This window comes from Amia ocellicauda, chromosome 4, assembly GCF_036373705.1.
Source record: "Amia ocellicauda isolate fAmiCal2 chromosome 4, fAmiCal2.hap1, whole genome shotgun sequence".
In the NCBI taxonomy this organism is placed as follows: domain Eukaryota; kingdom Metazoa; phylum Chordata; class Actinopteri; order Amiiformes; family Amiidae; genus Amia; species Amia ocellicauda.
This window is the reverse complement of record NC_089853.1, coordinates 4,460,066-4,475,358: the sequence shown is the minus strand read 5'-3', so window position 1 is coordinate 4,475,358 and position 15,293 is coordinate 4,460,066. Positions and strand designations below refer to the sequence as shown.

Genomic DNA, 15,293 nt, shown 5'->3' with positions numbered 1-15,293 from the left:
CTAGGATTAAGATAAATGTATAAAAGAAGGAACCATTAGGTATATTGTTTTTAAATTCCACAGCTGTCGATAACTGGGGAGATTTGAATAGGTGTCTGTTTGGGTATAAATAACTGCTCATAATTAAATGAATTCATGGCTATTGTCAAATTCCTGTATTGTATAATTGTTTAGACTGTTCTAATGTCCTCTTAAATTATAATAATTATATAATTATAGTAAAAATAGTATTGCAGTATATCCAAATTTATGCATTTACTTTCATGACTTTGAAATCTTTAATATATAACAGCATGATCTCTATTGTGTATTGTAATCTAAGGTTTGAAAACATGCCATCGGAAAGGAAGGAGCCGTGATAAAAAGCGACAGAACTATAAGATAGGTGTGTCATTACCTTGATCCAAAGTTTGTTCTTGACCCGGTGGGAGAATCCAAAGTATCTCCAGGCTTGGTCCTGTTCATTTGCTGCAAGATTGAGTTCAGTTCACTAATCACATTGGCCTTGGGGTCTGGGGTGGGTGGACTTTTAACCTCTGGCGGGTCGCCCCAGAGCTTTGAGGTCCTTTGCGTGGGGGTTTTAGGCGGATCCGACTGGGCAGCCCCTGGGGGTGGAGGCGGGGCGGGGGGCGGGATCGCAAAAATGTCCGTGTTCTCTTCGATCAGGGCGTCCTTGTAAAGTGCATTGCTTTTGTTAATGATGGGCTTCATTTTTGGTTTCGGCGGTACAGGAGGCTTGTCAACCAGAAATGCTTGCCCATCTGCATAGACAGTACAGGTGTCCAGGTTCTCCCCGCCCTCGGAGGACAAGGTGGAGATGCTGGACACTGTTGAGATAGTGCTGGTTGTTTCCAAGTGATGGTCGCTGCTGCTCCGGCTGTCCACCTCCTCTATCCCAGAGTCGGTGATGTTGTCGAAGTTCTCGGGGGGCGGCACGAAGGCAGGGGGCATGCAGTTCGAGACGCCGATGGGTTTTTTGTTTTCTAACGTGTTCCCTGCTGCCGCTGCCGCCACCGCGGCCGCCGCTGCCACCACATGGGGGTTAAACGGTGCCAACGTGGTGCCACCTGCCCCATTTTTCCTCTGTTTTAGTAGTTCAGCCAGTGCTCCTGCTTGGTCCTCTGGGATGTCGAAACTGTTGGCAAACTCCAGCGGGGGCGGCAGGGGCTCCGTGAAGACGAATTCCTCATCGATGTCCACAGAAGCCAAGGGGGGAGGGGGGATTCGGAAGGGCAGCACCACGGGCTCGTCCACCGAACTAATGGTGATGATGGTTTTGCCGGGTGTAACAGCAGGCTGAGGGTTCGCGACCGGCGGATTAGTCTCCGGGGCGGGCTGGTTGGGGTCCCGCAGCTCTGCTGGAGTGCTGTCAGGAGTCACGGCCTCCTCCCTCTCATTCTCCGACAGGCTGTTCTCCTCGGATTTCGCTCCATCCATGGTGTGGACCATCAGCAGCCCAGCCGATTTCTGCTGTGAGGTATCTACGATGTTGATCAACATGTTCTTCTTCTCCTCCGGCTTCTTGTCCTCCTTCACGGGCTCCATGTCGTACTTGGCCTCGGTCTCCTGCCGCCGCAGCCCCCCCCGCGGGCCGGACCGGCTCATGGTGGCTGTCACAGGGAAGGTGGTCTCTATGTTGGGCCTCAGCTTGGTGTCGATGAACAGTGGCTTGTTGAGGTCGGCTTTCGCAGGCTCGTTCTTGGCCGGGGGCGGCTGCGTCTGCTCCTTCATGGCTCTGTCTCGTGCGGCCAGGGCAAGGGCCAGCGGGGAATTGGGATCCAGTAGCTTCCCCGTCACGGGATGCACGTAATTTGCTCCATTCGAGCTGTAGTTCTTGTTTGCTACCGCGCTGTTCTCCGGACTCTCGGCTTTAGGAGGGTTAGCTGTCCTGGTGTTGCCGGGCTCCCTGGGATGGCTGGGCTCGGGGCTGCTGAATGCGGTGACGCTCCCTCGGGGGAGCGGAAGGAGGGAAGGGGCCATGAGGTTCCGCAACCGTTCGTCGTTGCTGAACATCCCCTCGTCGATGGACTTGGAGTGCCGGAGCCGCGGTGCGGGGGTCGGCCCGATGTCCTCATCGCCCAGGTCGGTGGACAAGAAGGCTGGGGAGTTGCGGCGCGCCTCCAGCCTCTTCTCCCTGTCCCTTACAGCTCCGGCGATGGCCGCAGCGAAGGGGCTGCTGAAGTTCAGGTTGTCCTCGGGCCGCAGCTGCCCGGGCTGCTCGGTCATCTGGGTGTCGATCTCCATGCTGCTCCCTTGGCTGCTCTTCCCACTGCTGCTGGTTGAAGGCTCCTTCACAATGATGGTGGGGATGGGGATGGAGCACGTCTTTTCGGGGCTGTCCTCCACGTTGGACTGCTTGACCAGCATCCCCTTCCTCCGGGCCGGTTTGGCGGGCACGTAGACGGCCTTGTTCCCCATCTTTCCCACTTCCGAATATGGGTTCTCCGGCATCTGTCCCCTCCGGTTCCTGAAGTTCTGCTGGGCCGAGGCGTTCTGCTTGTATGCGTCCTCGGCGTCGTAGTGTTCCGAGTCCTGACGGAAGTATAGGCCCTTGTCCCTCCGGATGGTGCCGACGGCGTCCGCCCGGTTGGAAGCGGGGCCCTTGGACGCGGAGTTGGGGGTGAAGCTGGGGCGGATGGTGCCGTAGCCTCTGGCGGTGGGGGATTTGGGGGTGTTGTACGGGGGAGAAGGGGGCGAAGTGGCCGGTGGGGGGGGGATATCCTCAGAGGTGTCCGGCATCGAGAGGCTCCTGGTAAACTTCAGCAGCGGAGGAGTCAGGAACTGCTTTTCCTCTTCCGTTATCCCTGGGAAAGGAAAGCAAGATGTTACGCATCTGCTTCAAAATGCCCACAACAAAACAATGTCTATTCTGGAAAGACATCCGGATACTTTTTTTTTAAGTAAGCCAACTCCAACCTCTTAACTTTTCAATACATTTAAATAAAGATGAAATTGGGCAACAAACTAACAGATCTATAATTATTATGCATATGCATTATTAGTTTAAATGTGCCTTCGCTCATAGTAAAAAGTACAAATTCATTAATAGATGATCATACTGGTTTTGCTTGTAAAAAAGTTACAATTTTAGTAAAAAAAAAAAAAAGGATGTATACGTATATAAGTAGATTGTTCCATTAATTAATTAACACAAATATGATGTTCTGGTCAACAACATTAACATAATCAGATACATTTTTCAAGCTTATAGGCAGAAATCTCTGAATACAGACATGGGTTTGTTTTCTATGATCTTAGTATCAACATATCAGCTTCGCAACAGATATGAATAATTGTATGCGGATGTTATGAAACCAGCGATAAAAAAAATGAAAAAAACATGTACACAGCAGCAGTCTCCTCAGAGGGAGAAGAAATGCTTTCTCACTTCTTACTGTAGGTTTAACCAGTTAGCCACAAGCTGCGATTCAGTGCCAGAACGCATAAAAAAAGCCTCTGGCAGCTGTAATAAAACCATTTCTTCCATAACAAGCAATACAAGGAAAATGTAAAAATTCCCTGTCGATCAAAGCATTAATTATTAGTCATAAAATATGCTTAACAGCTGCAGCTGACTAAAAGGCCAAATCTATTGAACTCAAACTGTCCAACTCAGGGGCCGGACACAACGGCATTTAATTTCTGACCAACGTTTAAAGGGAGTGATGTTTAGTCGATCGATCAACCCATGAGAAATGTAAGGTATAATACAAATCACCACCGTACGCAGGTTTGTCCTTGTAAAACATGATCGGCATTAAATACTGTTAACATCTTCTCTAAGTGAAAATGCAGAGAGGTTACCTATGGACTTTTGCCGGCGCATGGTGCCCCGCGGTACGCCCAGGTAGGCACTCCTGGGGCTGCCCGGGACGGTGGGAGGCATCACCGGGACGCTCTGTCGATCATACATGGACTGCAGACAGAGGAGGGGAGAGTGGGTTTCAGTGAGAGACGCGAGGCGAACAGGACTGTGGCATCAAGCTGCAATCTCTTCTGAAGTGAACTTCCCAGATGACCTCATTGCATAGACATGGAGGAGAGATCCAAACGCCTTTAGTCAGAATACGGTTTTGCTCGGGGATTGTAGTTGAGGGTATTATAAATATTATACCAAAGTTTAAAGGTAAAGTAAAGGCAGTGAGTATTGGGCCAGGGGAAAAAGTAAAGGAGAAAAAAAAGAGAGTACAATTATTTATGTTTCAGCATCGTGTACGAGCAGGTCGGTTAAGGGATGTCAGCTTGCTATTAATTGTATTTATTATATAAGGTTTAATTATATACATATACATATTTTAACATTGCAGTTCTCAAACAGAAGAATATTTCACAAGTCTTACGGATTCAGTCTTTCACATAAGATATAAAACAGCATTATAAAACAGCTGAAAACAAATGTTCTGGTTTCTGGAGCATCTGGACAGAATTTAAGATATGTGGCTGTGCCACTGAAACAATCAGATCCCAACGAGTGGAAAACACCTCCTCAGTTTGACTCTGAACATCAGTTTAAAAACAAATAAACAAGGTCAGTTTATTTTTATAAAAATAATAATTCATTAAGTTTTCACACAACAAGTAAATTTGCAGCCAGCAATTCAATCCATCACAAACAACGAGCGACAGCAGGAGCCAAAGACAGCCAGCTTGTTTCGGAGGAGGCAAGCTGCAGAAAATAATGAATCTCACATGCATCCCATGCAGAGCAACATGTAACACATGTTATCAAAGATAAACATGCAGCCAAGAAAGCGCCTAAACCCCAAAAGGTCACTTACATTCATGTCCGTTGAAGCTGTGAAACACCTACTGGAGGGCCGTTGTTTTATAGTGGCCACTCTCATGTCCACAGACACGTTGTCTCCGCTTCGGCTGGGTTTCTGGGATGGCATGATTTCGTCAACTTTATCTGGAAAACACACACACACACACATCCGTTTTGAGTACGCGCTTGGGATCGTTCACAAATTATGTCAATGAACCATCAAGCCAAGGAAAAAGGATCCTTTCCAAAATGCAGATTAAGAACAAAAAACAAAACAGAAAGAAAGAAAAACTGACATTTCTCAACGTAAAAGCCGTGCAAGCTCTTTATTTTTTAATTCTCTTTTTGCTGCTGCCGCTGCCGCTGCACAACATGCTTGCATTGTTGGAAAGCCACCATGCATTTGATGATTACTTAGTGTGACTTGAAAAACAATCCTCTTCTTCAGACCCTCAATATTTGAAGGCTGAGCATCTACACAAAAACGAAGAAAAGGAGTTCAGTACCTTCAAAGTTTTCTGTCAGGCATTAAAGGAAAACGCTTCATGGCATCCCTATATGTGTTACGTTTTCAAAACTATTCTGGACAGTTATATTAAACACGTGGAGATGCACTGGGTGGGGGGGGAGGAATAGTCTAGAAAGATGATGAACTGAGCAAACACCTGCACACCATGTTTACAGTCACTTAACACAATACTGGGCCTCAGTGAGCTTGACCCAAACTGGTAAGGAAATCGAGGGACCCCATAAAGCTCTGGTGAACACAAATTGGTGTTTTTGGATTCTAGCAAATTAAAGTCGCTAGTTTGGTATGAAGATGACACCTTATTCAGTGACAATAGAATACAAACACACACACACATCTATGTCTGTATGTATGCTTTCTGTTCTTAATTGAACTAAAAAATGGGAAAGACAGGAAATGTGTAATATTAACGTAGAATGAGGTACTCATGAATATCACTGCACCCCCATCCCCGCCCTCCCTCTCCACTATAGATCCACAACTGTTGTGAAATCTCTTCTATAAAAGGCCTTCATGAGCAGGCCCTCGATGGCACTACAAACAGGTGACAGATACGTATCTCGCTGCAGCCTAACATTCAGTGGGCCAATGCATGGAGCAGACACTGATTCTGACATGTTTTAAGAGTGCACAGCATTATATGCATGTATATAAACGTTTATTACGAGTATGTTTTACCACATGCAAGTATTTCAGCTATCCCACTTCAGATAATACACTGACATATGTATTGGAGGTAGCTACATGTGCATACTACATGCACACTACTCAACTCCTAATGACACGTTGCTGGTAGGAGTGGTTGAATGTAGGCATTGTATAATGTGTCATGCTCAATGTGCTTCTCGATGCACTCAGTGCTTCCATGTGCTCACATTTTATGTTCAAGTGTTTGTCCAGCTGTATAACAGGACTGTCGTGAATTTTAGGAAGGCTCTGATTATCATACGCCGAAGAGACATAACATATCCTTTGAAATGAAAATCTGGAATTTAAACCAGACAGAAGGGGCATTAACCAAAAGTCACTCCTGTTCATTTTGCCCCCAAGGCCAAACCCTAACCGAGCTCAGCCATTCCCCACATTTCCACTGGGTCTGTATACTCAATCAAAATGATCAACGTCACAGATCTAACACGACCTCCATTTTGCGTCGCATGATTAATGATTTCAGATTCCCTTATAAACTAAGTGCATAAACGAGCATCACTGCTCACTGACTCTGTGAAGTGTAATGGCACGTCTCCTTCGCAAAAACCAACGGCCTTATTTGTGCAGTAGCAAACAGAATAATACTTAAAAATGTGGCTTAGATTTTGCTTTCCAGGTGGAATGTTTCTATATTAAACAAATACAGCACTATTACCATAGCAACATCTTGGATCTAACTGAGTCAATGTCTTCTCAAGTGGGCCCAGATATTGTTATGTCTTTAAAGAAAGCACAATTTATCCCTTTTTAAATTAACAGTGCCTGAAAATACACATTTGTTATACATTTGTGCAATTCTTTATTAGCCATTATTTCTGAAAATAGCTTTGTAATCTTGTAAACACAATTAACCCTCCAATGTGCTCTTGTGTGCTCATGTTTTTGTCATACTACACAAGCCTTGCCTTGTTAGTTCTATTATTAAACTACCTTTCCATAATTACTATTAATTATTAGTAAATTAATAAATAAAATATATATTATTAAGCAGATAAATCCTTAGCACATGTTGCAATATTGCTCAATCTAGGTCAGAATGACATTATGGAAGGCATTGTTCTTTAGGACATTTAAGACTAGCAGTTATTTTAATTTAATTATTTGATGTCTTCGAATCTCCCCCCATTTTCTAATGAAGTTATGCCAGTATTGTTAAATAACTATCATGCAAATGATGGAAGGTAATTTTTGGTTAAACAAATAGAAAACAAGATATTGCACAAACAGAAGACATTTTAAAGCTAAGACATTACAGAAGTTTTAATTGATCAATGCTGTGTAAACTATAATAATTTCAGAAAGAAAATTGCTGAAACATGTAAGTCTAGGATACAATGCCAATGTGAAGTTGTATAAAACATGCTTATTAAACTTACCACCCTTCTTTTTCCTCATGGTGGCTTGAAAATAAAAAGGGAAGAGGCTGTAATTCTGATCCTGAGAAAGCATGAGACTGATAGGGAATTGGGGTTATCTTATTGGTTTGGTTACATTTGTATAATATGAAGGAATGAATGAATCAGGTAGCCGCTGAATACTGGCAGACAGGGTTACATTTGTATGAAACTAAACAGTAAATAAGGGAATAAAACCCAAAGAACAACAACAAAAACACCAACATGGTGGCTTTAAAACCCTTGGGAAATAAGGAGAAAATTAATCTACAAAAAGCGGTTCAATATCATCCTTTCCATCGCGGACATTAAATTTTCCAGTTAGCCAGTGACAGTGAGGCTGAACAGCATATAGTGTCTTTCAAATAATCCACTAATGATAAAATTATTATAAATCTTCTAAATGACAATTTTTAGCGACTGGCTTAAATGTAACACAAGTTCCAAGAGTGATCCTTCAAGAGTGTGTCGTTCGCATCAATTAAATTTTATAGCTTTATTTTTCATAATCAATCACATTTACTACCCTGTTCACATTACAATCCCGGCACAATCTACATTATCATTTGTAGTATTTGTACTTTACAAAATAAATGACAGCCCCCCCAAGATGTTAGTGAATGCAAGCCTAAAAAAAACATAAAAAAGATAACTAGATAAAATCAATACTGGCCAGAATTATTATTATTATTGGTCTAAATATCCTGGGGGAGTAAAACGTGTCTGTCTGAGGCTTGCAGTTCACTCTGTTGTCAGATGACAACTCTGTCCCAGATCATCAGACACATTCAAAAAGAGTTACACTGTAGTGTCAACTAAACCAATTTATACATGTTTGACAAACAAATACAGCAGTAAAAAATTAGAAGACAAACATCTAATGGATACAAATAGCAATTTATTTATTTTTTGGTCTCTACATGTGGCTGTAAGTGAAAAACATTTGTTAAAAACAATTTTGGGGGAAATACACGTAGCATCAATGTAGTCCTATGTGAGTGCATTGTGATATAAGCAATTCTGCATTTATTTTAATATTACACACATAAATGAATGAATGAATGAATAAGCAAGCAAACAATGGAAAAGTTTCTGCTTAGCATCTTAAACATAAAGTTGCCAACTCAGCACAGAAATGTAAAGAACAGCAATATAGGATCTTGTAACGACATCTTGTTTTACAGTCTCCCTTGAGTTGTGCTTCTGTGTGAATTGTGCTGATGCAAAGGTGCACCCGGGTTATATTGTCATCTTGCCAATGAGTTTAAAAAAACATCAACAGCAGAAGAGCCTCAGAGTCAGAGATTATATTTCTTATCTGAAGAGTTATTACCACAAAATCTAATAGACCTAAATTGAATTACAAGCCATGTATCCTCGTGTATCAGAAAAGTGGGCATCAAGTACAGTGTAATTTGGTTATAAAAGATAAACATCAATTTCAGCCTTGGCATTAGGTCAACGTGATGATACTGTACTGTGTTTTGAGAAGATTGGGCAAAAAACAAAAAAACATCACAACAGCCAGCACAGCAATAAATGCATCGACAAAAGTTACACAGAAAGTAACTACAAGTAACAATGTAGCGAGTAACTGCTTTGAAAACAGGCCACAACTGGTCACGTATCCAGATTTTAATTATTGTTAATTATCACTCCCAAACCCGTGTTGTTCACAATTGTCCCTGTGTTAGCGTGTTATGCTTAATTTCCTCATGTCAGATGCAAAGAGACTGGGAATTATTACAGTGGTTACTGGCACCATAAAGCCACCAGGCATTCAAATTTAAAGCCCGCGATGGCCATTTCTGTCCGTTTTCTCATGAGGTTTATTTAAAACCCATTCCCAGAAAAGAAAGCTTTATACTGCCACCAGTTATTTTTAGAAATCTGTCTACATGCAACAGTATAATGACATATTAGACAAGTCTGCTGTTAGTCAAAGTCTCTACCTCTCTTAAAGCTGCAGAGGTTCAGAAAGAAAATCATGTTGCTTACCTTTATCCACTGATGTGGCAGAGAAAAATGCAAATATAAAAAAAACAGAATTAGAAAAGTAAAAAAGTATTTTTTATGGTTATTTTTCATTAATGAATAGAGATGCAACAATTAAAAGTGTAGCAGCACTCAACATATAAAGGCTATTGTCCTTTCTCAGAAAAAACACACCATCACCAGGATTGTATGAGGGTGCCCCAACATGCATTGCATGCACTCTGCTGTGACTCACCGGTTCTACACACCCTCCCTCTGCACGGCCGTTACATAAATGCTACAGTCGGTTCTGCTCTTTCATCTCGACCACGGCCGCTGGATCAGATTTGTTTCTGTCAACAGAGCCTTGCTTACCTAGCTCCTCGAGCTCCGAGGTCATGGACTTCGAACGCAAGGTGAGCGCTGTCGTCGGAGCCCGCTTTGGCGGTGGCGGTGCTGGAACAAGGGGGAGGTGGGAAATCATGATTTTATTGGATGAGGAAAGATCATTGCATCCTGTTACCTACTCTCACCATGTCCTGCTTTCACTGTCGATTCACAGTAACATGCCCCCTCGGCCGTGTGATATTCTTCAGGTGGCAGCCAGGGTCTTTGTATTCAAAGGCACACACCTCCAATTTGAGTCTTGTGCTCCTTTAATCCCCCTCTGAAGCTCAAATACTAGAAACACATTCCCGCTACGATAGTGTGGGTTTCTTTGTTTGTTTGTCATTGCTTTAGTATATTTATACATGTGATGTTTTCATGGCAGGACTGAGGACCAAACATGTGATTTTAATTGTGACCCCCACCCATATCAGAATCTCTCTCTCCCAATCTGGAGAAATCCTCCGATATATGGGATGTAGAGACAGTATTTTTATTTTTGATGCTTTTTCTCCCCCCACCCTCTCTTGGTTTAAAGACAAGTTAAGCTTCAAGGAACAGACATTACAGATGACAGTCAGAGATATTTATGTTTGTTTAAAAATAAAAAGACAAACAGCAACAAAGAAAGTGCTTACCTTTCTTTCGAGCGGTGTCGTCCGGATCCATATTCCTGCTGACCGTCACCACCTTGAGAACCAGATGATTGCCCCCCTGCCGAATCATGTTGACAACTTGCCTGTGGCCGACTTTTACTACATTATCAGTGTTAACCTGAAATTTAAAACATACAAGGTTGGTAACCAAAGACTCTCCAGCAAATTTAAGAGAAGCTAAAAACAAAACCATATATATTTCAAGTTTTCCTACTCCTGTTATTATATTTATCTGGTGGGAAAAGGTTCAATACATTTAAAAAAGTGTATCAAATAGCAGGTTGACAGATTCCTTCCAGTTATTATCCCCCAAATACATTATATGTAAAGTCTTGTTTTTTAAAGTCCAAGTTCTAATCGGCTTAATCTTCATCTAATAAAGTTAAATGTCTCATAAAGTCAGAGGTAGTCCCAGAAATTAACATTTTAAATTATTGTATTTTTCAAGATTTTCTGGGTCAAATATACTGACTAGCCAAGCACTTGCATCAACTTGCCTATTGGTGCTTTATTTTACCTTGCAGTAAATTTGAATCCTTCCTCAAATATAAGACTCCCATTGTTAATATTAAACAAATGCACAACAAAAACAAAACTAAACTTAAAAAGACTTTGTATTTTAATGAATCCACCAAAAGTTTCACTTCTGAAAGGACAGGCATGGTTTCTAACAATAAACTCCATCACATAATCCCAGATAACATGCAGGTAAAGCTACTCTCTCTCATTTCTGACACGTTCTTCTTCCTCCAAACAGTTTCTGTACTCAAGTTCACTCCTTGCACTAAGAAACATCTAATGCTACATTATTTTTTTTTGCTTATGCAGTGTTTCTCCACCACCCCTGCCTGGGACAGTCAACCCATCAGTGATTCTGGGCCTTTAATAACTATTGCGATATCCTATCCTAACAAATACACAATGTTATTCATCTCTAAATAACAAATACCTCCAGTATCAATACCTCCCTTTGTTGTCCAAAATATCATATTACTGTCACAGTCCCCTTACAAAAATAACAACCTTCCTACATAGAATAGAAACTCTGTGTGATACCATTCCTCAAGTAATCTATTTCATAGAGTTTCAAATTAAGGCATACAGTGCATCCGGAAAGTATTCACAGCGCTTCACTTTTTCCACATTTTGTTATGTTACAGCCTTATTCCAAAATGGATTAAATTCATTATTTTCCCCCAAATTCTACAAACAATACCCCATAATGACAACGTGAAAGAAGATTGTTTGAAATCTTTGCAAATGTATTAAAAATAAAAAATAAAAAAGCACATGTACAGAAGTATCACAGCCTTTGCTCAATACTTTGTTGAAGCACCTTTGGCACCAATTACAGCCTCAAGTCTTTTGGAGTATGATGCTACAAGCTTGGCACACCTATTTTTGGGCAGTTTCTCCCATTCTTCTTTGCAGGACTTCTCAAGCTCCATCAGGTTGGATGGGGAGCGTCAGTGCACAGCCATTTTCAGATCTCTCCAGAGATGTTCAAATTGGGTTCAAGTCTGGGCTCTGGCTGAGCCACTCAAGGACATTCACAGAGTTGTCCTGTAGCCACTCCTTTGTTATCTTGGCTGTGTGCTTAGGGTCGTTGTCCTGTTGGAAGATGAACCTTCGCCCCAGTCTGAGGTCCAGAGTGCTCTGGAGCAGGTTTTCATCAAGGATGTCTCTGTACATTGCTGCATTCATCTTTCTCTTGATCCTGACTAGTCTCCCAGTTCCTGACGCTGAAAAACATCCCCACAGCATGATGCTGCCACCACCATGCTTCACTGTAGGGATGGTATTGGCCAGGTGATGAGTGGTGCCTGGTTTCCTCCAGATATGACGCTTACCATTCAGGCCAAAGAGTTCAATCTTTGTTTCATCAGACCAGAGAATTTTGTTTCTCATGGTCTGAGAGTCCTTCAGGTGCCTTTTGGCAAACTCCAGGCAGGCTGTCATGTGCCTTTTACTGAGGAGTGGCTTCTGTCTGGCCACTCTACCATACAGGCCTGATTGGTGGAGTGCTGCAGAGATGGTTGTTCTTCTGGAAGGTTCTCCGCTCTCCACAGAGACACGCTGGGGCTCTGTCAGAGTGACCATCGGGTTCTTGGTCACCTCCCTGACTAAGGCCCTTCTCTCCCGATCGCTCAGTTTGGCCGGGCGGCCAGCTCTAGGAAGAGTCCTGGTGGTTCCAAACTTCTTCCATTTACGGATGATGGAGGCCATTGTGCTCATTGGGACCTTCAATGCTGCAGAAATTTTTCTGTACCCTTCCCCAGATCTGTGCCTCGATACAATCCTGTTTCAGCGGTCTATAGACAATTCCTTGGACTTCATAGCTTGGTTTGTGCTCTGACATGCACTGTTAACTGTTGTAGATTTTTTGTATCTGCTAATTGTGATACCTCAATATCTTAGCTCAAGGAATTGGGCTAGGTTTTTACAATATGTACAAACAATACACATATGTATGCATGTTTCTGTTCATTAAGGGTGTTTCTAAATATTGATTATAACACAGTATAGGACATTGATATGCAAACCTATTTCAGCAAAAAACAACAACCTGTTTGTTACACGTACAATAATTACACGTACATGATAGGCTCGTCTGAGGAGACTGAAACCTCAACAGAAAAGCCTCAGTTGGGATACCTTCAGTAAATCAAATTATGAAGAATTCTTGAAATCGGTGTAGCATAAGAATAGTACTTACATGGACAAGAAACCATTCAAACTAAAGCTTGCCCTCTACTAAAACAAGAAAAAATAATATCTGGCTTGTATGCTTTAAACATAATTCAGTCCTAATGATATATTTCACTAGTGGCTTCAGTACGATTTAATAAAAACACCTTACGGGAGCGCAAGGAATTCACAGGGTGGTGATGAATCAATAAGATGTTTATTCGGTAACAAAATACAGAAAAACAGGCACCAGACACAGTATCCCTGGACTAAGTGCAGGCTCTGAGCCCCGAGGAAAAACAGGTGCAGCAGCCATTTACAGGTCAAGACCTCAAGGCAGAACAAAGGAGCAAATGGGATAATATTGGTATAATCAATTCATATTCATGAAATGACGATAAACCGGTAAAACAGGGACGCTTCCATTGTGCATATGTGGTAAAATCACTTCCCACTGCTGTTACCTTGTAGGCAGATCTTAGAGATAACTTATTTAATCTGATTCACACCCCTCTTCCACTGGCAGTGTCGGCCTAGAGATAGTTGAAGGTTGTGATAATGCAGTGACAAGATGTGTGTGTGGTGCATTGTGTGAGAGATCCAGCCAGCGCTGGCGGAGGAAGGCTGAAGGCCATTGAGAGAGCAGACCCTGTATCACAGTCCTTCACTAGCAACATCTGTACTTAGATACCGGGGAAACAGTGTGCATCTACAGTAATGTAGTTACGTTCCGATTAATTCTCACACTTCTCCCAGGGAGTATGTAACAATGACATTTCCACTATTGCTACAGTATATTGATGAAAATCTCAGACTATCATTTAGAAAATTAAAAATATAAAACAAAATGACAAAATATGAAAGACACTGGCATTTAAAAATAAAAGTGGAAGTTCTAATTGAAACCCATTCCATCCAGACATTCTAAGTATATATATTTGTATAGTTTTGTTTTTAAAAAGACAGGTGGACAGATCACTACTATTTGTGGTAGTCCAAAGGGCCATCAAAAGGTAAACTATGGCAGCAAACCACAACTTTAGGTAGCCCACATTTTTCACAGCTTCCACTTAAAGCAGAGCGCTTGCAAACTGCCCAATCAGAGCTCAGTATTCAGTGTAGGTGCTGCCCACACATGACAACAATGGCTGTGTTCCAAGTCATTCAAATGCACTACGACAGGCTTATTGAAGGGCGGAAGCTGGTGGCGGCCATATTTAAGGGGTGGTCCAATCCATAGGGTGCATTTTAATAGGCTGGAACACAAAGCCTATATCTGCAGAAGAGATACCCACCAAGCATTGTGTTACTCACATAAAAAATTGTGCTTAAAAATGAAAAACAAGCTTTGTAACTCTGTATAGTTGTACATTTCAGAACGTAGCTGCTGTCCTCCAATATTTATTCATAATGAAAATTACAGCGAAACAGCGCACACGGGTAACACAACAACGCAAAAATAAAATGACGGATAGAATATTAAAAAAAAATACACTTTAGATAAATATTTAAAATAGCAGAATCATTTTACATATTCAAAAACTAAAATGTGGACGAGTTTCCAGCACGTTCATCTGTCAGACGGCACACTTCTACCGCTGTTTCGAGATGATAACATTTTCCCGCCCGTGAATGGCGACGCTGACGTGTCCCTATACCTACGCACACCTGTGCAGCCACACAACTGCTGGCTTTCAGTTCATATCAGTATTCTTTTAGTACATGCACTACAAGAAGGAAACGAAGCCTCATATTACAGATATTCTTATCAACGACTGCTCCTATAACAGGCTGAGTAACTAGTTGTGCGATAAACCGAACTTAGTGCCAAGTGTTGTCTGTCAGCCCAAGAACTCACACAAGCGATAAGAAAGCGTGCTGCTTAAATGGTTTCCCTCAGAAAAAAAATTGCTATGGGTGAAGAATCTCTCAGATAAGAGAACTCTACATCGAAGCATGGCTGTGCTGTAGCAAAAGCTTTTTGTTATGATTAATGATGCCATGAAAGTTATTTTTTGCACTATGAAATGAATATTGTTTATTTTTCATTCAGTTTCTGAATTGGTAACATTGTGTTTTATTAATCCTGATATATGTCACAGCAATCCTTTATTTATAAGAGAAGCTACAGCCCAAAATAATGATTGCTATTAAAACAACCAAAACCACATTCAGAAAATATTTAATAT

The 15,293-nt window shown here is 41.9% G+C and overlaps 1 protein-coding gene across 1 annotated transcript in view; it reads right to left on the bottom strand.

Annotated features, from left to right (window-relative positions):
* shank2b (SH3 and multiple ankyrin repeat domains 2b) overlaps window positions 1-15,293 on the bottom strand; it is a 165,093-nt gene that overhangs the window by 15,622 nt on the left and 134,178 nt on the right. The window contains exons 17-24 of the mRNA XM_066700555.1: window positions 10,399-10,534; window positions 9,749-9,829; window positions 9,398-9,406; window positions 7,382-7,405; window positions 5,180-5,239; window positions 4,779-4,909; window positions 3,805-3,916; window positions 398-2,804 (exon numbers count right to left, since the gene is read on the bottom strand). Of these exons, the coding sequence (XP_066556652.1) occupies window positions 398-2,804; window positions 3,805-3,916; window positions 4,779-4,909; window positions 5,180-5,239; window positions 7,382-7,405; window positions 9,398-9,406; window positions 9,749-9,829; window positions 10,399-10,534 (2,960 nt within the window). The remainder of the gene's footprint in view (window positions 1-397; window positions 2,805-3,804; window positions 3,917-4,778; window positions 4,910-5,179; window positions 5,240-7,381; window positions 7,406-9,397; window positions 9,407-9,748; window positions 9,830-10,398; window positions 10,535-15,293) is intronic.